The following is a 23,778-nucleotide window of genomic DNA, read 5'->3' on the forward strand; positions in this document are numbered from 1 at the left end:
AATGTCTTATCTTTTTATATGGTTAAATTTTGCAAGATGTTACAAGAATCTGACTTTGAATTTTGATATTTGTGTATTTCTTTTTCTCAACTTTATAGACTTCGATATGGAAAGTCTTTAGGTGATTATATTTCTAATTCAGGGCACGGACCCCCAAGTCCCAGGCAAATGGTTATCTAACCTTTTCCAAAACTCTTAAGACAAAAATTTCCAACTCTCTAGCAGTATTACATTCCAGTTTTGAGCATTAGCCTGGAGTAAATATTTTGAATTTTTAAAATTAATTTTTAGAGTTTTAAGTTGGAGGCAGGAGTAGTCACCTAGCAGAATTTTATGCAGGGTTTTGGAATTTTGTGAGGAAATACTTTAACTGTAATATTTCTGAATTTGTGCTATGGGTACCATAAATAGTGATAAGTCAGGGGCTACTCCTGGTTTGTGCTTGGGACCATGCATGGATTAAACCTGGGACCGAGGCATATAAAGCATGTGCTTCAACCCTTTGAATTCTCTCCCCCTAGCCCAGGAGTTTTGATTTTAAAGTTTAGTGAATTCTTGGTGAAATAGTGAAAATGTAAATTGTTTCCAGATGAAGACTAGAATGATTAGAATGTTAGAAGAATATAAACGGTGGCCAGAGAGATAGCATGGAGGTAGGGCATTTGCCTTGCATGCAAACGGTGGTTCGAATCCCGGCATCCCATATGGTCCCCTGAGCTTGCTAGGAGAGCGATTTCTGGGTGTTGAGCCAGGAGTAGACCCCTGAGCACTGCCGGGTGTGATCCAAAAAACAAACAAACAAACAAACAAAGGAAGAATAAATGATTTCATACTCCTCATTAAAAAAAGAGAACTCACCATCCTCACTTTGGTTCCTTTACAAAAATGGAATCTATGGCTGGGAGATAATACAGGGTTAGTCCCAGTCACCTTATGTTTTTCCTTAGTACCACTAGGTGCAGCCCTCAAGTCATTGACCACTGCCAGGTTTTCCACACACCATGGTACCTGAGCTAAAAAGGAACGAAGCCTATTTTACTTACAGGGAGAAAATTGCCCTATTTTATTTTGTTTCTGAACTCAGAAAAAAACTACTCCAACAGTAATATATTTAGAAAATAGTGGTTGATTTAATTAGCTCTTATAGATATATTCATATTCCTTTCAAAAGATGAATAGCTCATTATCACCATGAAATATTGAGATACATACTTATCTGGCAGGGGTGACTCCATGATCAAGAAGGTGGTTTCCCCAGGGTGAGGCTCGCCCATTGCACTCCGGGTGTGTTGACCCCTGCAATTTCCCCAAATGTGGGAAACTCGACTGCGTAATTTATGGTAGTGGGGGATTGCGTGCGCGCTTTCCCCTGAAAAAAAAATAAAAGAAAAAATATTGAGATAAAGGCAAAATATTTTAAACAATTCTCTGTCCAATAGTTACTTGTTTATGTAATAATTTGTGTAGTGATTCCCCTTGTCTATTTGTATACATAATTGGGGTGGTGCACTATACCTGCTGGTGTTTGGAGCTGTTTTTGACTCATTGCACAAAGGTTGCTCCCAATGGTGCTGATGGCACTAGAGATTAGACCCTGACCTCTTATATAATGTATGTGCATGCCTCTCTCTTGCTCTTTCTCTCTCTGGCTTAGCATACATACATTTTGTGGATTTAAATCATTATATAATTTGTTTCTGTTTTAGTTTCTCTTACAGTCTGTATAGTCATATGTTCTCAAATCATCATAATTATTATTGTGTTGTTGTCCACTGAATATGCTGAAACTTTTATTATTAAGACTTCCCATTTCATGAAATTGTTGATTTAACTAAATATTAAATTTTTCTACTTGTTTGTTCTATTTCTCTAAGATAAATGTATTATTTAGAGAACTTAACCAAGTTATCTGACCTTTTTTGTGTATTATTTTACCTAGGATTTCTCCAGTGATGATTCTAAGTTAGAATATAATGTAGATACGGCAAATGGCATTGTAATGGAAGGATATCTATTCAAACGAGCCAGCAATGCCTTCAAAACTTGGAACAGGTAATATATTTCAGATACTGTACTCAAGCTTTTTATAGGACTGTCCCTATGATTTTTCAACACTTTCCTTCATAATTCTCTAAATTCACCATCCATATTAACTTTCCTGGACCAGTTTTTTTGAAGATAAGATACCTTTCTAGGAAGAGGGACCTTAGAAGTAAGTACAGTATGACCGCATAAGTTCTCAACTCTAAAATTCAAAAAACATTTTAAATGGAGGATGTGGAAACTGAATTGCTATAATAATAAAATTTGAATATGAATTATCCCCATTTTTGTTATGAAATATATTTGATTTAAAAATACATATTTGTAATATATTTGGCTAGGACAAGTGTGATTTTTACCCTTTTGGTTTTCCTCCCTTATCTGCTGCTTAAATTTTGCTAAGTATTGATGAATCTTTAAGCTAAGTTACCATGATCTTTATAATAACTTTAACCAGGAATTTTAGGAAATGGTATTGTTTTTATATGCAAATATACTTGATATCTGTTATTCTTTTACTATAAACTTTTAGTGCTAACAAGAAACTGAAGTTTTGCCAAGTTGCTTGGTATAAATAGTAAGACAAAAATTGTGAATAAATATAAAATAATCTTCTCATATTATAGAGACAATTTTAAACATTAAAATGTCATAAAAATGAGATTGGGGACTGGAGCAGTGGTGCAGGCGATAGGGTGTTTGCCTTGCATACGCTAACCTAGGATGGACCGTGGTTTGATTCCCTGGCATTCCATATGGTCCCCCAAGCCAGGAGCGATTTCTGAGTGCGTTGTCAGAAGTAACCCCTGAGCGTCACCAGGTGTGGCCCCCCAAAAGAAGTGAAAAAAAATGAGATTGAGTTGTTTTAGAATTATTCTTCTAAAAAGCAAGGTTTAGGGGCAGAGAGATAGTACAGTGGCTGGGCATTTGCCCAGCCAAACTGGGAGGGACCCGGTTTGATTCCCAGCAACCCATATCGTCCTCCAGCCTGCCTGGGGTGATTTCTGAGTGCAGAATCAGGACTAACCCCTGACTCTGACAGGTGTAGTCCTAAACCCAATCAATCAATAAAGTATATATAAAAAAAGCAGAGAATTTATGCTTTCTGTCTTTTTTCAGGAAAAAAAATTTAATAAAATAGAGTAGTATTAGTTTCTAGTTGATTGATTTATACTATTGGCTGATTATACATATTTTATTTATTACTTGAATGGAATTGTAAATCAATGATAGAGATGAGTATTTTCTTTTTAACACAGACATTAGCAAAATAAATAGAATTTTCTTGGTAAAGTTAGTTTAGTACAAATTTTTAATAATTTCTTTAGAGCTATGGATATTCAATATATTGAATTGGGTTCTTGTACATTCATTTTGTTTTCTTGATATTGAGATTATATATAAAATTGATATTTTTAAATGCCAGTATTTATTAAACATTTCCCTAGCATTTGATTCTACCAAATACTTATATGGTGCATTTTATTTGAAAGAATTTTTTTTTTGAGAACAAATCATAAAGAAGAATGACTATGCTTGATATTAAACTTGTTTGAATTATATAAAAATTTTAAAGTTATATTTGAATATATGATTTGTTTAGAATAATTTCTTGCTATCTAAATTATAAATAAAAAATTAAAATATATTTCTAACCTGTAAAAATACAAGATAAAGGGGCTGGGCGGTGGCGCTCGAGGTAAGGTGCCTGCCTTACCTGCGCTAGCCTAGGAGACGGACCGCGGTTCGATCCCCCGGCGTCCCATATGGTCCCCCAAGCCAGGAGCGACTTCTGAGCGCATAGCCAGGAGTAACCCCTGAGCGTCACCGGGTGTGGCCCAAAAAACAAAAAAAAAAAAAAAAAAAAAAAAAACAAGATAATAATTTGAGCTTTTCTTGGCAAACTTTCATAGACAGAATAGGAAATTAAAATTGAAAATAATTATCATATTTTTATAATAAATATTTCTTAGGTAATATAGTTTCATGAGGTAACATTAGAATTAAATTTTAACCTTCAGATTTTAAAACAGCCTACTTAAAAGTTTAACACAATGAAAATACAATAAATTTATAAAACTATGCCATTATCTTAAGAAGATATGAAATGAACTTCCATGGACTACTCCAATGAGAAATGATCTCAGACTTCAAAATGAAGCACAGTAAGTGTTAGTGGAAATCTGCATTGCCATGTAGGGCAACAGAAGGAAATTAGTTCTAATCTAAGCATGGACCTTTTCCTTTTCTTTTTTTGTTTCACAACTCTACTAATTGGCATAGATATTAAAATGTGCCTAAAATCAAGTAGATACTCATGTTTAGACATATTTCCTACCATTTACTAGTATAAAATGCTTTTGGAAGTGAGTTTGCTTTTTAACTGAGATGATGTCTACGCGTAGACAGTTGACAGTTATTGTCATTTAAGACCTTAATTTTCAGTCAAGAAATAGAGGTACAGATGATTGCTTATTCAAGGGCACACAGCTGAACTATGACAAAATTGAGCCACAACTTTTAACATTTACAAAAAGTGCTCTGAAAATTCTAAAATATATGTGTATTGATAAAATATAATTTTAATTGAAAAAAAGTTGTTGGGAATGTTGCTTAATGATAGAGAACACACTTTGCTTACTGTATTTTCCGGCATATAAGACAATTTTTGAAATGAAAAAAAGTTAACTGAAAATCGGGGCTTGTCTTATACACCGAGTATATCCCGAAAAATGTTTCAATATGCTGCTAAATGAAAATCGTCTGGATATTGCCACGAAACAAATTTTCCAACTCAATCCTGCACCAATCACTGCAAGGCTGCTCGGACCGCCTCTCTAACTCAGCTAATCAAGCAGGCTTTTGATGCATGCAAATTATACAATGTTCTGGACCCGAATCTACACTGTATAAAGCTTGCTCAGATTGGCCAGAGTCAGAGAGGAAGTCTAATAAAATTGGCGGGTCGTCTTATATGCCCGGTTGTCTTATACACCGAAAAATATGGTATATGAGATCTTGATTGATTTCAAACCTTGTTGATGGTTTTAAAACAGTTTTAATTAGGTTTCTAGTCCATTTGTATTATTAGGAAAAATATGACCAGTTGATTTCATTTTTGTTTACCTTCAAAGAACATTTTGATGGAAATGGTTTTCCATTTAATGGAAATGGATTTCCACACTAGTGGAAATTAAATTCAAAAGGAACATAGAAGAGGCTAGAGAGCTAGTACAGGGGTTCAAACATCTTTGCATATGTTCAACCATGGTTCAACCCTGGCACCTCATGGCCTCCTGTGCATTGCTGGATGTAGCGCTGGAGGTCCTAGCACTGTAGGATTCAGGCAACACCTAATCTCTGCACCCCCAGATTGAACCAGCCTACTTGCTAAGGGAACAGGGGCCCTGGGCCTCCTCAGCACCACTTGGAAAGTCTAAAACAAAAACTAAATACCAGAAAGCTTATAAAGTATCTAAATATAAAATACTCTTTGCAGAGAGATGGACAAATAGCTCAAAGGATTGGTACCTGCGTTATATGTAGGAGCCCTGAATTTATTTCTTGGCATCATTGGTAGATGCAGAAATCACCAAGGAATACCAACCTGAGAGTACTCCCTGAGCACAGTTGATAATAAACAAACAAACAAACAAAAACTTAATACAAAACAATCAAAACTTGTAAAAATTTAATTTTTTAGGCTTTAAGGCTAGTAACTGTAAAAGGAATAAGAACAGGTAATCTATGAAATGTTATTTAAATTTTTTTAATCGGGGTAATTTTTTTTTTTTTTTTTGAATTTTGAGCTGCACTCAGCAGTGATAAGGAACTGTTTTCATTTCAGTGCTCAGGGACCAAAGCAGTTCTGAGGAATCCAGAATGCACTCCAGTCCATTGGGCTATCTTTCTGCTCCCTCAATAAAAAATGTTTGGAATGTGGGGCCAGAGCAGTAGTACAGTAGGTAGAAGACTTTTGCTCTGTTCCATCCCAGCATGACATTTGCTCCCTGAACACTTCTGGGTGTGGACTAAGAATCAAAAACAAATTGGAATGTATTATATTATATGAAGTTTATGAATATCTAATCTTAGAAGATAATTACCTTTTCATTTATCTATGACTTTAGAGTCTATTCTTCTGCAAAGAATTCTCAATACAGCTTGACTTAATAAATTTTACTAGTTTCTAAGTAAGATTGTATTTGTGATATTTGTACCTTAACTTTAAAGGTCCAGGAATCTAGCTATTAAAATATTAAATTTTCCTCTGACTGTTTAAATATTTTTCTGTAGATTATGGCTTACTTTTGGGAGAACAGTTTTTCTAGTAGACATTAGAAAGTACCAATCATATTATGATGTGTTTGTCACCATAGTTTTATGGAATAGTGGCATGCAGTAGTCCAAGGTTGCCAGGGCTGTAGGGGCCCAAGGGGCCTAGCTACTGAGTGGTGCCAAGAGCCCACCCAGGGATGCCAACAGGTAGATGTTCCAGCCCCTCTTCCACACAGGGTGGGGAGAAGGGGGGGAGAGAAAAAGGGAGACTGGGTCCAAGTTTTTCCTTTTATACCCAGCAGGACTAGGGGACATGTCCTGGGGTGTGTCCAGGTTCAGCTGCCATTACAGTAGGGGTGTCCAAGGGGCATGGCTTCAAGTCCAACTACCATACAGTGGCATATAATAATTTTTGAAGTGAACTTTACTTTTTTGGGGGGAAGATCTTACTGAGACAGGGCCCAATGAAAGCAAACCCTAAGATTTGATCCACAGAATTAAGGTTACAGAAGTAATGTGTAGGTTGAAAGGTCCAATGGACAGGTGGTACTAGGTGGTGGCTGTGGTGTGTGGAAATATTATACGCCTAAAACACATTCATTTATGGTCTTCCAAGTTACATTAACCTTAATAAAAATTAAATTAGAAACAAAATAAATATTTCTTTCTTGAGGGAAATGATGCTATGACTAGAAATTTTATATAACTAGAGCTTTAAAACTGACACAGTGATAATCCCATCACCAGATCACACACTAGTGTGGAGTATGAATACAGATTAGGGTAGGACCAGTAATCCAACAGACTAACAACCAACCAACTGCAACTAAGTAGAACTTTTCCTGGGACCATAAAGAAAGGCCTTGGAGTTGGACAGTTAGCATGCCTGGGGCATGTAATTGGTCTTATGAAGTATGTTTCATGGGTAAAGACACCACTTTTTTGTTATTTATTTTTTTCTTCTAGGTTATGGGTATTTTCTTTCTATTTTCCCCAACATTTACTGCACCTATGCTACAGAAAAACAAACAAAACAAAATTTAAAAAACCTGCCACACCAGCCCCCTCTTTTTAAATTTTATTTATACCTTCTAGATAGGGGTATAGGGGTACCCACCTTTTTCATAGAACAAAGTGACTATTTTACCTCATTTTTCTTTTTTCTTTTTCTTTTTCTTTTCTTTTCTTTTCTTTTCTTTTCTTTCTTTCTTTCTTTCTTTTTTTTTTTTCTTTTTTTTTTCGGTTTTTGGGTCACACCCAGCAGCGCTCAGGGGTGACTCCTGGCTCTATGCTCAGAAATCGCCCCTGGCAGGCACAGGGGACCATATGGGATGCTGGGATTCGAACCTTCTGCATGAAAGGCAAACGCCTTACCTCCATGCTATCTCTCTGGCCCCCTAAGATCATTCTAACCCCTGAAATTTAATCAAGGAATCATAGTTATGCATATAATTCAAATAGCATAAGAAGTGAAAAGTTTTATGTTTTAAGTGGATTGTTAAGTTTGTTTCTGATTGGTTGTAGATTTTTAGTTTGTAGAATATTGCATTTTTGTTTGTTTGTTTTGGTTTGGTTTTTGGGCCATACCTGTTGACGCTCAGGGGTTACTCCTGGCTATACATTCAGAAATTGCTCCTGGCTTGGGGGACAATATGGGACACCTTGGGATCCAACCGAAGTCCATTCTAGGATAAGTGTGTGCAAGGCAAATGCCCTACCGCTTGTGCCACCGCTCTGGCCCTGAATTTTGGAATTTTTATGCATTTGTAATATATATATTTTTCTGAATACACGTGAGAACTACCAAAATAATCTTTTCATATAAAGTAATTTTCTCAAAATGGCAGGGTTTTTTGTTTTGTTTTTGTTTTTGGGTCACACCTGGCAGTGCTCAGGGGTCACTCCTGGCTCCACGTTCAGAAATCACTCCTGGCAGGCATGGGGGACCATATGGGATGTCGGGATTCGAACCACCGTCCTTCTGCATGCAAGGCAAATACCTTACCTCCATGCTATCTCTCCGGCCCCAAAATGCCAGTTTTATATCAGACTTAAATCAGTTCTAAGTGAATTATTAGTCCCAATCTTTCTCTCTTTTCATGAAAAATTCAGAAAAGATGAATGATCAAGGACAACAAATTAATAATAATAATAATAATAATAAAACTAGTGTAGTAATAAGTGGCACAATTAGTCAGTTGAATTCAACGTTTTACTGAGTCATCAAACTAGAAAAAAACTGAAACACAAGTTATATAGTTTCTTAAGTCTTTATATAGATAGAAACTTTTGTTTTATTGATTTTTTTGTTTTAGATGTAAAGTATTTTACATAGGTTATGGACAAACTCAACTTATGTATGGCTATAGTGCTTCTGCCACCATTTGATGCAAGGGGGTGACCTGGTGGGAGAGTGGTTTACTTACTGATGATTCTTGATCATCTTTGGCATTCATGGTTCCACTCTCCTTAGGAGGTATTTTCATTTGTCTCAAAGTTCCTATGAATATATTTATATCACCTTAAATTTTCAGGAGCAGTTTATTAAAATGAGGAAAACACTTTATTTTTATATCTATGACTATTGGTACAGAAAATAACAATAGAGGTATGCCCAAGTAAACTATGTTCCACTGTAATTTTCTACACTATGTGCCTAAATATTTTGTGTGTATTTCCAAATATATCAGATTTAAATACTTAAGAATTAGAATTAATTGAAAAAATGCATTAATGTGTAATATGTGAACAAAGTACAACAATATTTTTGACTATTCTGTTAGGCTATGAGCTTAAGCTTGTTTTTTTTTTTTAATTCTTGCTTTATTTTCATATCATGCTAGTCCTTTGCTTATTTTGCACATTTGCATTTTCTTTTACCACCTTTCCCTTATGTTTTAATCCTGCCCCATTTTTTTACATGACAGGAAAAAGCCCGATCATATCAGGTACCAAATGGCTTCATTCCTTTTACCCTTGCCTTATTTCAATTTCCTCTTTGGCACGAGAAAGTTCATAATTAACCACAATTTTAGTTGGATTACTTGCAATGGATATAAAGTCTCAAGTTTTAAATTGGGAGGAAAATAAAAATTTCTTATTGGAAAAATGGAATTATACCTTTTCATTGTCTCTTTCTTTGATTTGTTTTAATTTATCAGGAGAAAACCCATTTAATATGTTTAGCTACCCAGGAAAGATTTAGACCAACTAATGTAAGCTTTTCAAAAGATTGAAATAGTAACTAAGAGTTAGTCTTTTGGGAGTAACTACGTTAGATATGTTGAAAGAAATATTTTCAGCTACTAGGGTTTATCTGTTTGATGAAGTTATAGATTTTTCTGACACTTGTATGTGTATGTGGGACTACCAGCCATGTGATAATGGTTCTACAGATTTTCTGTGAGTTTAGAAGTTTGGTGTTGTGCTGCTGCCTGGGAACCTCTCACATTCACAGCAAGTAGTCTTCCACTAAGCTATATCCCATCCCTCAGATTCAGGAGTTCTGCTTTTATCCTTGTTCTTGATTTCAAATGCTATCTGGGATTAGTGATCAAGCTTGGTAAAAGAACTTGATCTATCAATTTATAAGTTGCCCCTTATTGCCATCTGGAAGCTCTCACTGACATGAAAGTATCAATATTATTTTAATAATTTATCTAAATGTTATTGTTGAATTTTTTTTAAATTTAAGATATAAAATGATACCTTCGTTTTAACGAATTGATGAATTTTACACACATTTTTCTATTTAGATTTTTGTTACCAGTATTTGAATGTTGCCATCTTTGTTGTCTGTTAGTACAGTGTTTTTAAGTTTGGTCCTTTTGATGTAATTTTATTTGTAAGTACCTTAAAATTGCAGGTAACCTGAGCTTAAGATTGTAATTAATTTTGTAATTCAGGAATATATAAGCTCATTTTTCCTTTTTTGGGGGGTGGGTGGGTGGTGCTGGGATGGCACCTAGATCTCTGTGCAAGATGTAAGACATGCACTTTACTACTGATCTGTAGCCCCTGTCCTCATTTTTCCCTCAATTAAAATCGTTAATAAGAATCTGAATATTCTATAGGTGCAGTTAAATAAAAGTACATTCCATCTTTCCTGATTTGAGTCTTGATCAATATGAATTGAGTATAGTCTTTATTATTTTTTAATGGCAGAGGAGAGAGCTGTTGTTATAAACATAAAGATCTTAGTAGTTGAAATTTCTACCTACGATACTCTATTTGCCTTTGCCCCTCTTAGGAATTAGAGTCAAATTTAGATGCATATATATATATATATATTTTTTTTTTTTAGTGTCTAAAAATGGATGATATGATAGTAGCAGATGAGAGCTAGGGCCTAGAAGCAGACTGATGGCACACAGATAGATGGGAGCCAGGGCCAGGAAGATAACTCAAAGGATTAGAGGTTTTATTTTGAATGTGGGAGACCCAGATTTGATCTCGTAACTCATGGTCCCCAAGCACCTCTGCAAGAGATCTCTGAGCACCTCTGTGAATGACCTTTGAGCACCACTGGGAGTGACTTCCAAATCAGGAACCAAGCCAGGATTCACCCTTGAACATTGAAGGTTGTGGACCCCTATAGTGAATAATCAAAGGAAATGGTTTCTGACAAAGACAACTTTTTACCTAGTATGCTCTTACTAATTTTAGACTGTCATCTGAAGATGCAGTAGTCTAAAATAAATTAAAAATGATAAAACCTCAGAAGAAGGATGGGTTTTCATGACTATATGGATGTTTTCAATTATGCAGTAAAATTCTATAGTTTTCATCACAGTATATCACTGTGCTATAAAACAATGATTTTGATCAATAGAGTTTATTCTACTTAAATTGATTTTTAAGGTCACCTTTAATTCATATCTGAGATTGTTTCCATTGCATGTTATCCTATGTGGCAGGACTGTACTATTTTGTTTGTAGGTATTTCACGTAACATTTCTAACCAACTATGTGTCCAAAGAAACCCAGACGTTCTTCCTTTTCCAGCCTGCCTATTGATTTGCATTTAGAGGCAACCCATATGGTTTAATCTAGATACCTATTTAACATTGATTTTAATAGGAAAAGTAGATACCTTTTTAAATAGTAAGAAAATCTAACAATCTGCCTAGCTTAAAAATAGAAAAAGCATCTTCTAATTATTTTCTTAGCTGTTGGAGAATTAATTTTTGGAACATATTTTAAATATGTCTAAATAAAATTTTAATGCTTTTATACATATCAATGAAAAGGTAGAATCTCTATCTGCTAATTGATTAATAACTAATGTTTATGAAAAATAATCTGACATGAAACTAATTCTAAAATAATGACATAAATGCTGTTTTCCCTTTCCTGGCTTCATGAGAATATTTGCTTCCTTTTATGAATGGCTTTTGGCTGTTTGGTTTTTTGTTTTTGATTTTTAAATAAGTCTAGATAATTTTACTCTTTTTAATAGAATTAATGAATATGCCCCCCATAACTTTTTCTTATAAAATAATGCTTACTTAATTATTTTAATACTGAGTGGAACAACATAAGTAGTTGGGTGAATCATTTTTATTAATATCTTTGATTATGCTGCTTAAAACATACCTTCTGTGAGGGTAAGGCCTACTTAATTGGCAATTATCACTTGTTTCATATTAGTTATAAAAAGATGATTAAATTTTTGTTTTATTTAATAAAATGCTTGTTGAATTATCTGTTAAAGGTTGAAAATAAACACCATTTATTTCAATGTTTTACCATATTCAAATGGTTAGTGTTTTTACATTAAAAATTTATAATAATCTCTACTACAAGCAATTAATTTCAATAGAGATCTTACTGGCATCTATTTATATAAAGCAAATTGCAATAAACTGATTTTTTAGTGCTTTCCCAAACATTTCAAACAGTCACTGAGATAAATTGTATTTGTAAAAAAAACTTTATCTATTTTTGTATTTATCTAGACGCTGGTTTTCAATACAGAACAATCAATTGGTTTACCAAAAAAAGTTTAAGGTAGGTATTTTATTAAGTAATTTTATTTTTTTTTTTGGGTCACACCCAACAGTGTTCAGGGGTTACTTCTGGCTCTATGCTCAGAAATCACTCCTGGCAGGCTTGGGGGGGACTCGAATCACTGACCTTCCACATGACCTCCATGTTATCTCTCCGGCCCCTATTAAGTAATTTCTTGAAAACCCAGTAAACTTTCTGTTTGAGTTTTTTGTCTCAGTATTTTAGAGTTTAGAAATAATCATCTTGCAAAATTAGTGTATAATTATTTTATTTTGGTGCATATTTAAGAGGACCTCAGAGTGGGAAACATTACTATTTGGTCCTTTAAAGTGGAGTGATTTGTGTGTCAAGGAGATCATGTTTCATGTATAGGAACCCTGGATCCTATCCTCAGCACTACATGGGCCCCTGAAAATCCCTATATATTGTTCCAAAACATAGAAAAGGAAAGAACACTCCTCCTTCAAAGTGCACACACACATTTTGAGTTTTGAATTCTTTGTTTCTTTTGACTTTTGGGCTATCCCCAGCATTACTTAGGTTTCTCCAACACATTGCTCAGGTGCCATGCAGTGTAGTCTGGGTCACCTTCATACCGCAGGTGTGCACTAGCCTTTTAAGCTATCTCCCTGGCTCCTTGGACCTTGAATTCTTTTCTTTTTTACTTTATATATAGAAAATACATCACATAGTTGATGAAGTTGAACATAATACATTTGTTTCCAGATAAGTGAGAGCAAGTTATTATTAGAAAAAGAAAAAAGAAGAGAAGAAAGAACATTTAGAAAGAAAGAAGTAGACTAGCAAGCACATTTGTGAAAATTATTGTTTTTTCAATGAAGTCATTAGTACAATGGCAGAATGTTTAGTAAACACTTGTTCTTAGCTGTCCATTCTGTTAAATTGGTGTGTTCCATAGGAATGACAGCATCAAACAAATGAACTTGTCTAGAAATTCAAAGTACTATTACTGATACTGCAACATTTAAGGATGTGTTCTCAGCTGCTAGGCAGAATGAGGGTGTCCACACTTGCTCTTAAAAAGCCCTCCTGATATCAGTCCCAAACTGGCTTACCTCAAGTGTGGTTATATTGGTGTCTCTGAAGAGATTGGAGGGAGGCTGAGGCAGGGCCATAGGCAAAATGGTGATTCTGGGTGATGGATGTGGCAGTCATGGCCTTGGGGGGGTGGGTTGGAGGAGGAGCTTGGCCTAACCTCTCCTCTCAAGATTGTCAGCTTTTTGCTGTGCAGCTGGTATGCCCATGATATTTCATGGCTTGGTTTACATCTTTCTAGAAAGAGTCAGTCCAGTCTGTGGAGCTGCCTGCTGCTGACATGAAGACTGCGTTTGTGGGCTGGCCCTTGAATTATTTTTGGTTTTTGAGTCACACCGGCAGTGCTCAGGGGTTACTCCTGGCTCTATGCTCAGAAATCGCTCCTGGCAGGCTCAGGGGACCATCTGGGTTGCTGGGATTTGAACAACTGACCTTCTGTATGCAAGGCAAACATCTTACCTCCATGCTATCTCTCTGGTCCCTGGACCTTGAATTCTTAAATCCTGACTTTCAGATGCATTTTCTGTGTTCTAGGATTCTTACTTTTATTTCATTTTTCCTTTGTCTAGCTGTGTGATAGGAAAAAAATAGTAATATTTTGAGTCCAAAAAGGGGATACTTAAGAAAATTAAGGCATTTGTGATTTATAATATTATTAATAGTTGAGTTTTAGGTACACAGTGTTCCAACATCAGTCCCATCGCCAGTATTCCTTCCACCTCCCTAACCTATCTCTTTAACAGGAACATATAAAATTTTTGTTTATTTAAGGAACGGTGATAAAGCTATTGATAATTGAGTTTTAGGCAAGTATTATTTTAACAGCACTCCTACCACCAGTGTCAACTCCCATCACCATACTTCATCATTCCCTTGCCTGACATCTTGACAGGCACATTATAAATTTATGGTAGTTGCAACTTAGATCTCATGTTACCACTGTTGCTGAGTCTGACAGGCAAAATTTGTAAGTTTGGTTGTTGTTGTTTAGTTCTCCTCCAGTTGTTGAGTCTGGTTTGGATTTATAGCTGTAACCACTCCTCCATACTGCTAATATTCCTAAGGCCCTTACTCCTGCCCTTGCACCCTCCCCTGTATTTCCCATCCACTTACACTTGCTACTCCCCTCAAGATATTTCGTTCACTGTCCTCTTTCCTGTACTCTAAAGACAATGAAAGGGGGATGCTTTTTAAGAAATATTACCTTTGGACCAGAGAAACAGTACAGTGGGTAGGTGGACAACCTGGATATGCCTCTGAAACCAAATATAGTCCTCTGAACACAGAGCCAGAAGCCAGGAGTAAACCCTGAGTACTATCAGATGTTACCTCCCCCCCCCCAAAAAAAAATCTCCAAAGAGATATTGTCTTCAGGCCAAAAGTGTTAATATAGAGATGTTAGAAATCACATTAAGGGCCCGAAGAGATAGCACAGCGGCGTTTGCCTTGCAAGCAGCCGATCCAGGACCAAAGGTGGTTGGTTCGAATCCTGGTGTCCCATATGGTCCCCCGTGTCTGCCAGGAGCTATTTCTGAGCAGACAGCCAGGAGTAACCTTTGATCCGCGCCGGGTGTGACCCAAAATCCAAAAAAAAAAAAAAAAAAAGAAGAAGAAATCACATTAAAACATAAGTTTTGAATTTAAGTAGAAACCTCTAAGTTAGTTAGTTATGATTTTGTACATTTGCTTCATTTTAAAAAAAGATTAAAATTTTTATTTATTGGAAATTTATATTGAGATTATATGTGACTTTAGAATACTAAAAATTAGTAGGGTACTGGAGAGAAAGCTCAAAGGGCTGTGCATAATCTTTGCATATGGCAGATCCCATAGATTTGATACCCTATATAGCATGGTCCTCTGATTCTACCAGGAGTGGCTCATACCCTATACCCACAATTATCAGAAAAAAAAAAACACATAGTTAATCAATCATGATTTTCACCTAACCTTTGTGATTATTATATTTAACTGTATATTTCAGATATTCACTTTACTCTTAAAATAATGCAATGTGCAATTTTCCTTCCTGAGTTCATGCTACCAGGTTTATTCCATATAAACCCTTTATTTTAATTATTCCATAGTTTCTTCTACCACAGCGTGCCAGGGATCAAACTTGAGCCTCCTGAATGCAAATTTTGTGCTGAGCCCATTAAGCTCTCTCTTCAACCTTGATATACTTGGTTTCAGGATTATTTTAATACTGGGAAAATCTTATATTCTCTTCGTTATTTAAGAAAGATATGTAGTTTCTCCCCCCATCTCGCCCCCCAGGTATGTAGTTTCTTGTTTACTTGTGGATATTAAACTCACTTATTAGATAAGTGTCCCCAGAATTATTTTTTAATAAGAGCTGTTCTGCTAGAAAGTAGTTTTTATTATGTGAGTAGGTGCTGTGATCCAAGGATGCCAGGGCCCAAAGAGTAGGAGTGCAAGATAGATGGAAATTCACCAGCCAGAGGAGGCCAGTGGAGGGCCTGGTACCAAAAAGAAAGAAAAGGAAATAAATAGAGAAAGCAGGCAGCATCTATCCAGTGCTTTATCTCTGGCCCCTGTGAACCAGCAGGCACTTTTTTTGATCACTATCCTGGGCTCCCCCAACAGTCAAGTTTTTCCTTTTATATTGGGAATGAGGGGACTCATGTCCAGGGAGCTTGTTTAGGGGTGTGCCCAGGTTCAACAGTCATTACAGTGGGGTTAGTGAAGGAGAATGTCCAACTGCTTAGTGAGGGTATTCAGGGGGCGTGTCCAAGTCCAACTACTATACAAGTGGGGACAAAGAGAATCTTGACAGTGAAAGAAAGTGGGAAAAAATGTACTGTTATCGAACAATACAGTACTTCCTTCCTTCCTTCCTTCCTTCCTTCCTTCCTTCCTTCCTTCCTTCCTTCCTTCCTTCCTTCCTTCCTTCCTTCCTTCCTTCCTTCCTTCCCCCTCCCTCCCTCCCTCCCCCCTCCCTCCCCCCTCCCCCCTCTTTCTTTCTTTCTTTCTTTCTTTCTTTCTTCTCTTTCTTTCTTTCTTCTTTTCTTTCTTTCTTTCTTTCTTTCTTTTCTTTCTTCTTTCTTTCTTCTTTCTTTCTTTCTTTCTTTCTTTCTTTCTTTCTTTCTTTCTTTCTTTCTCTTTCTTTCTTCTCCTTCTTTCTTCCTTCCTTCCTTCCTTCCTTCCTTCCTTCCTTCCTTCCTTCCTTCCTTCCTTCCTTCCTTCCTTCCTTCCTTCCTTCCTTCCTTCCTTCCTCCCTTCCTTCCTTCCTTCCTTCCTTCCTCCCTTCCTTCCTTCCTCCCTCCCTCCCTCCCTCCCTCCCTTCCCTCCCTCCTCCCTCCTCCCCTCCCTCCCTCCTCCCCTCCCTCCCTCCCTCCCTCCCTCCCTCCTCCCCTCCCTCCCTCCCTCCCTCCCTCCCTCCCTCCCTCCCTCCCTCCCTCCCTCCCCCTCCCTCCCTTCCTTCCTTCCTTCCTTCCTTCCTTCCTTCCTTCCTTCCTTCCTTCCTTCCTTCCTTACTTCCTTCCTTCCTTCCTTCCTTACTTCCTTCCTTCCTTCCTTTTCTCTTTCTTGTGGTTTTTGGGTCACACCCGGCAGTGCTCAGGGGTTATTCCTGGCTCCAGGCTCAGAAATTGCTCCTGGCAGGCTCTGGGGATTCAAACCGATGACCTCCTGCATGAAAGGCAAATGCCTTTCCTCCATGCTATCTCTCTGGCCCCTGTACTTATTTCTTATTGACTGTTCAGTTAACCTTTACATAAACTGTTGTGTACTACTTTATTTTCATTTTCTGAAACAAATGAAATCACTAGGACAAAATTTGCTTTGTTATAGCTAAAAAAAAAAAGAAGCAATTAGTGTTTAAAAAATTTCCAGGTGATAGTTCTAAGTATGTCCATATGTCAAGTCTAGACTGATGGATACGTGGGAGTTCTGTCTCTGTGTTCCAGGACAACCCCACTGTGGTGGTGGAGGATCTGCGGCTGTGCACAGTCAAGCACTGTGAAGACATAGAACGGCGGTTTTGCTTTGAAGTCGTCTCTCCCACAAAGTGAGTGGGTTCTGAACATTTTTTAGTTTTTTTTTGTGTTTTTATGCTTTGTCTTAACTCTCAAGGGAAATATTTATGTTTTACTTATTATTTGAACTAATTATAGAAAAGACATTTAAATTTTTTTCAGTAATTCTTCAGGTATCAGTTGTCTATGTAGCTTCTACAGAGTATCACTTTCCTGTTATAAAAATGAGGTATCGATGTAAAGATGCGTGATGATGAATTGGGGGCATACAGCAGATCAGTTTCTTTGATAACTATCATTTCATATTTCATTTCCTATTTCTACCAAAAGAAAAAACTAAAAATAAATATAAAGTTTTGGTCTGGAGGTCACACTTGTTGGTCCTTCCTAATAATACTTTGGGAAAAACTATGTCATGTCCATAATTGAACCTCAGTCTCCTAGTTGTAAAACATATGCTCATTAGCTATCAGTGGGCTCCTGTGCTCATTGAGCTATCTCTCTGGCCCATCTTTGTTTTTCTATGGATGATTTGCTTCCAATCGGCAATTAATCTTAGTACTACCTTGATTTCTTGACGAAATAAAACATTAAAAAATGAATTTTATTAGGATATACTTAGACTGAAATTGGATTAAAATATTTACTACTACTACTACTACTACTACTACTACTACTGCTTCTACTACTACTTCTACTACTACTAATTTGTTGGGTGCCATGCCCACAAGTGCCTTCTATGTTGTGATTACTCATTGTGGTGGTTGGGAAACCAATACAAGTACTGACTGGGGAAATCAGGCATTCCACATGCAAGCAAGGATGTGATCTATCTCCTGCTCTATCTCTCTGGCTCATTACTATTCTTACTTTTTTTTTTTGTTAATTGGTGTCTGAGAAAACACTGTTATTTCCTTTTAGAAGTTGTATGCTTCAGGCAGATTCTGAAAAGTTGCGCCAGGCATGGATCAAGGCTGTTCAGACCAGTATTGCTACTGCTTATCGAGAGAAGGGTGATGAATCAGAGGTGAGTAAACAGCACTGTTGTCCCAAATGAGATGCTGCCAAAGAGATTTCCTTTTTGCTACATCATTGTCTGTGCATAGCATTCTTTTAATTTTGTTTGTTTTCTGTTTTTGTTTTGGGGCCACACCTAACAATGCTTAGGACTTACTCCTGCCTCTGCACTCAGGAATTACTTCTCTCTGTTCTTGGAGGACCATATGGGATGCTGGGGATAGAACCCGAGTCTGCCATGTGCAAGGCAAACCCTTTCGGCTGTACTATCACTCTGACCAGGTGCAACGGACCAAAGTTGCCAGGGCTGCAGGTCTGCAGGCTGCAGAAGCCCAAAGCTGCCAGGGCCCAGTGCTGCAAGGCTCATAGTGGCCTGCGGGGCCCTGCTGATGGGTGGGGCTAAGAGCCCACCCAGGGATGCCAATAAGTAGCAACTGCCAGCCGGGGACTGAGAGAAGAGAGGAGAGAAAGAGAAACCAAGTACACTTTTATTCCTCCTGGAGTCTGAGACTTGTTGCGGAAATTCACTGGCCAGAGGTAGCCAGTGGAGGGCTTGGTACCAAAAAGAAAGAAAAGGGAAAATAGAAAGCAGCAGCATCTCTCCAATGCTTTATCTCTGGCCCCTGTGAACAGCAGGCACTCTGATCACTATCCTGGGCTCCCTACAAAGATCCAAGTTTTTCTTTTTTTTTTTTTTCACAGAAAAATTAGTTTTTATTTTCTCAGCCTTTGTCTTTAAATATTCACATCATTCAACTAAGTGCTTTCTAACATCAACTAAACAGGGGTCTCAAACTCTCAGCCCATGGGCTGTTTGCAGCCCTTCGTACAACATTTTGTGGCCCTTCGTACATTTTGTGGCCCTGCCCTAGAAGAATCTTTTTTTGTTTTGTTTTGTTTTGTTTTCGTTGTTTGGGTCACACCCCCCAATGTTCAAGGCTTACTACTGACTTTGCACTCAAGGATCACCCCGACTTTGCCTTCTGCGGCCCCCAGGTAAATTGAGTTTGAGACCCCTGGACTTGAAAGATCATTTAGTAAAGCAAAACTTTCTTGGGAACAGTAATTACAGTTGCTAGAAGGGAGCATAATGCAGGTCTTCTAGGCTTTTTTTCATATGTGCTTTGCATTTCGTTTCCATGCAATGATGTTATAGAAAGGATCACTTGGAGCAGGGGTTCTCAAACTTTTTAAACAAGGGGCCAGTTCACCACCATTGGAGGGTCTAACTATAGTAAAAACAAAACTTATGAACGAATTCTTATGCACACTGCATATATCTTATTTTGCAATGAAGAAACAAAACAGATACAAATACAATATGTGGCCCGCGGGCCATAGTTTGAGGACCACTGAGTCTTGGAGGAATGAATTTTCTCTGGAGAAAGAAAAGTCTTTCCTTTTATACCCAGCATAACAAGGGGGCATGTCCAGGGACCGTGTCATTCAGCAGAGTTAGTGAGGGGACATGTTCAAGCCCAACTGCTAAGTGGGGATATCCAAGGGGTGTATCCAAGTCCAACTGCCATATATCAACAGCCCAGGAATGTTTTTTTTTTTTTTTTTTTTTTTTTTTTGTGGTGCTCAGGACTGGCTCTACACTCAGAAATCACTCCTAGCTCCTGGGATGCTACATATTGAACTTGGGTTAGCTATGAACAAAGCAGTGCCCTACCCACTGTACAAAGTGTTCTGCCCACTGTACAATCTTTCCAGTCCCAGATGGGTTTATTTTTTTAGAAAATGGATTTTATTTTTAAAATATAAATTTAGTTTCTCTTTTATTTCTTTTGCCTTTACCTGTAGTTTTATTTAAATATTTATCTGTTGCATTAAATATGTTAATTCATTTTGAGGTGTCTAAGGTATTCTGATATATTTTCCTTCAAAATATTTTTTTCTTATTAACAAATATGAATATGAAAGGAACTTAGAACTAATGACTAAAGGGGAGAAGGAAAGCTCAGATTGTCATATTAGATGTCTCCCTGATACCCCTTTAGTAACAGTATTGCAAAGCACAAAGCCTAAAAGGAAAAAAAAGGAAGAAAAGAGAGGGCCAGGGGAGAGGAAAGTAGATAGCAAGGGAGGGGAGGAGAGAGAAGAAAAGTGTGACTTAGAGGCAGGGTGGGGGCTCGGGATGGCAGGAGGATAACTGTGAAACTGATGGCAGGTAATGAGCACTGGTGAAGGAATGGGTATTGGAACATTGTATGAATGAAACTATCAAAAAATTTCTCTGGGAATGATGCCCTGAACAGAGAATCTTGAATTATAGTCTGGTTTTTAGCATCACAATGCAAGGTTATGAGTACATTTTGAGAAATGGAACTTTTCTGTAGGAGTTTTCTGTATACAAGGAGTTTATGAGTCTTACAAGTCAGACAGTGTTTTTATTCTTTCTTCACATTTGATAATTTGGCTTGGTTTGGAATTTTTAATTGCAAGGAATCTTCAAGAATTTTATTAACTAATTTTTGTTTTGGTTTGGGGGCCACAACTGGTAGCACCTGGGACTTACTTACTCTAGTTTGGAAGACCATATAATGCTGGATATCAAACCAATTTCTATTGACCTATCTTTCTGCCCCCTCAAGAATTTTAATAGCTTTGCTATTGGAGTCTTATTAATGATCTTAATATCCTTCCTCTCCTGTTTTCTGGTTTTGTTTTCTGGAATTTCTGGGCTAGTCTTTTTGTTCTCTCTCTCTCTTTTTTTTTTTTTGTTTTGTTTTGTTATTGGGCCACACCCGGAGACACTCAGGGGTTACTCCTGGCTATGCACTCAGAAGTCGCTCCTGGCTTGGGGGACCATATGGGACACCGGGGGATCGAACCGCGGTCCATCCAAGGCTAGCGCAGGAAAGGCAGGCACCTTACCTCTAGCGCCACCGCCCGACCCCTTTTTGTTCACTTTTTTGTTGTTGTTGGTTTTTTTCTTATTTTCAGGAAAATTTTTTTTTCAGTTAATCGTCTTTTTTCTTGGAGAGTATGTTCCCTAGTAGTGTTGGGGCTATGAGAAATACAAAAGATAGTGTTTAGAGGCCATCAGGTGCTGGGATCAAACCAGGTCCTGCTAATCATTTTGCTTCAGGTATTTGAGCTACTTCAGGGTTCTGGAACTAATCTTCTGAACTGCATTAGCATTCTTTTTTTAATCTTCTGAGCCTTTTGTTGAATATTTCCTTTTGGCTAGAACATATTTAATTTACAAGAATTTCCTTTTTGTTTCCTTTTTATATCAACATTCAGTTTTTATACATGTAAATGGCTTCTTTTTCATGAGTAGTGATTGTGTTGGAACTGTGGTTCTCAGCCTAGTCTGCACATTATGCAGTATTGAGAGTTTAAAACAAATCCCAATGCTGAAGTCCCATCGTAATACAACTGAACATCCTGGGGATCTAGGTATTGATATTTTTAAAGGCTTACTAGATGGTTTTTGTGCATAGGCAATGCTCAAAGATTTAGAGCCCCACCCCCCCTTTTGGTAACCTGTACCTCACAGCAAGTTAAGAATGAGAGGGGGCTGGAGAGATAGCATAGAGGTAAGGCGTTTGTCTTGCATGCAGAAGGATGGTGGTTTGAATCCCGCGTCCCATATGGTCCCCCAAACTTTCCAGGAGCGATTTCTGAGCATAGAGCCAGGAGTAACCCCTGAACACTATGGGTGTGATCCAAAAACCAAAAAAAAAGAAAAAAAAAAAAAGAATGAGAAATCTCTTTGAAAGCTTCAAGAACATTGTTAAGACTCTGTAGTTGTGAGATTTCCCAACATTAGACCATTTATTGAAAACAACCACAGTCAGGATTTAGGCTGGCAAGATTCTGCAGAGAAGACTCCTCCACCCATCTCCTGTTTTCAGAGTGAGGAAATGGCTGTCAGCTTACTGTTTGGGAATCTCAGCATTCAGCATATGCATGTTCACTTGCTCTTCTATCCTCTACCTTTCAGGAAAATGTTGTCTTAAAAGTTCCCAAATTTATTTTCTTAGAGTAAAATATAACATACCATATTTTCTGGCTTATAAGACGACCAGGTGTATAAGACAACCCCCTAATTTTGCAGTTAAAACATAGGTTTAGACCTATATTTGCTGTATCAGACAGAATGTTCCTGTGCTGCATGTGCTGCATGTGTTCCTGTGCTCCAATCACAACAAGCAAAGGTTCAAAGGTTATACTGTCATAGACTTCCTCTCTGACTCTAGCCAATCTGAGCAGGCTTTTTACAGTGTAGATTCGGGTCCAGAACATTGTCTAATTTGCATGCATCAAAAGCCTGCTTGGATTGGTTGAGTTACAGAGGCGGTCCGAGGAGCCTTGCAGTGATTGGTGCAGGATCGAGTAGGAAAATTCATTTTGTGGCAATATTCAGACAATTTTCTGAATTTTCGTTTAGCGGCATATTGAAACATTTTTCTGGATATACTCTGCGTATAAGACGACCCCCGATTTTCGGTTGACTTTTGTTTTCAAAAGTTGTCTTATACACCGGAAATTACGGTATGTCCTTTATTTGCTGCCACATGCCTTCTTTTTTCCTTAGGCTCTGGCCACTCAGCCCACTCAGGTGTATTCTCTCTCAGTCCCTTCTAGGTTGCCTCCCTCTGTCTCCTTATTCTGGATCCAGTAGCCTGCACAGGTCTTTCTTGTTGACACTTTTCACCTCACTCAGCTCATTCTTGCTCTGCCTGATATCCTCACACTTTTCTTGTGGTGTCTTCCCTCCACTGAATTGAATTTTCAGGAACGATAAGGCAGAGACCCAGTTTGATTTGTAATTCTTCTGTGCTAAAATACTGACATCTATGGTTGAAGTAGGTTTTTTTTGTTTTTTTGTTTTTGTTTTTGGCCCTTACCCAGTGTCACTCAGGGTTTACTCCTAGCTATGTGCTCAGAAATTGTTCCTGGCTTGGGGGACCATATGGGACACTGGGGGATCGAATCATGGTCTATCCTAGGCTAGTGCATGCAAGACAGAAGACAGACAGACACCTTACTGCTTGCACTACCGCTCCTGCCCCAGTTTGAAGTGTTTTAAATCAGAACATTTTTAAACGATTTTAAATTTCGTAGGCTTCCTCAAGTACATTTTTGTGTTTGCTCATAATTACAGAGGTTTTGCTGCACACTTAAAAACTTTATTTGTTTATCTTCTAGTTTGCTTTATTCCTAATTTCCTTGAGAGCTTGTTTGGAGGTTCTAGCAGGGGAGCGCAGCTACTCGTATACCCTCGACCGAAGAACGGTCCGTCTCTATTCGGGGAAGGCCGTCCTCTTCGACCGAGCGCGCAGCTTCGGGAGGGACGCACATGGAGCGGTGAGGGAGGAAGGGGACACTCGCCTAGCCAGCCAGATCAGCCGAATCAACCCTG

General features: G+C 37.7%; 1 protein-coding gene and 1 non-coding gene across 5 annotated transcripts in view; both read left to right on the forward strand.

Moving 5' to 3' along the window:
* The window catches only part of ACAP2 (ArfGAP with coiled-coil, ankyrin repeat and PH domains 2), a 150,958-nt gene that overhangs the window by 105,990 nt on the left and 21,190 nt on the right, over positions 1-23,778 (forward strand). For 3 of the 4 annotated variants that reach the window (XM_049775942.1, XM_049775945.1, XM_049775943.1), the window contains exons 10-14: positions 1,940-2,052; positions 9,249-9,269; positions 12,279-12,330; positions 17,316-17,416; positions 18,306-18,411. In XM_049775942.1, the coding sequence (XP_049631899.1) occupies positions 1,940-2,052; positions 9,249-9,269; positions 12,279-12,330; positions 17,316-17,416; positions 18,306-18,411 (393 nt within the window). The remainder of the gene's footprint in view (positions 1-1,939; positions 2,053-9,248; positions 9,270-12,278; positions 12,331-17,315; positions 17,417-18,305; positions 18,412-23,778) is intronic. The other variant, XM_049775944.1, reaches the window with a different exon arrangement.
* On the forward strand, positions 1,209-1,372 carry LOC126012376 (U1 spliceosomal RNA). Its single transcript, XR_007496874.1, has one exon. It is a non-coding gene; the product is annotated as a U1 spliceosomal RNA (small nuclear RNA).

Source organism: Suncus etruscus, chromosome 6 (genome assembly GCF_024139225.1).
Source record: "Suncus etruscus isolate mSunEtr1 chromosome 6, mSunEtr1.pri.cur, whole genome shotgun sequence".
Classification (NCBI taxonomy): Eukaryota; Metazoa; Chordata; class Mammalia; order Eulipotyphla; family Soricidae; genus Suncus; species Suncus etruscus.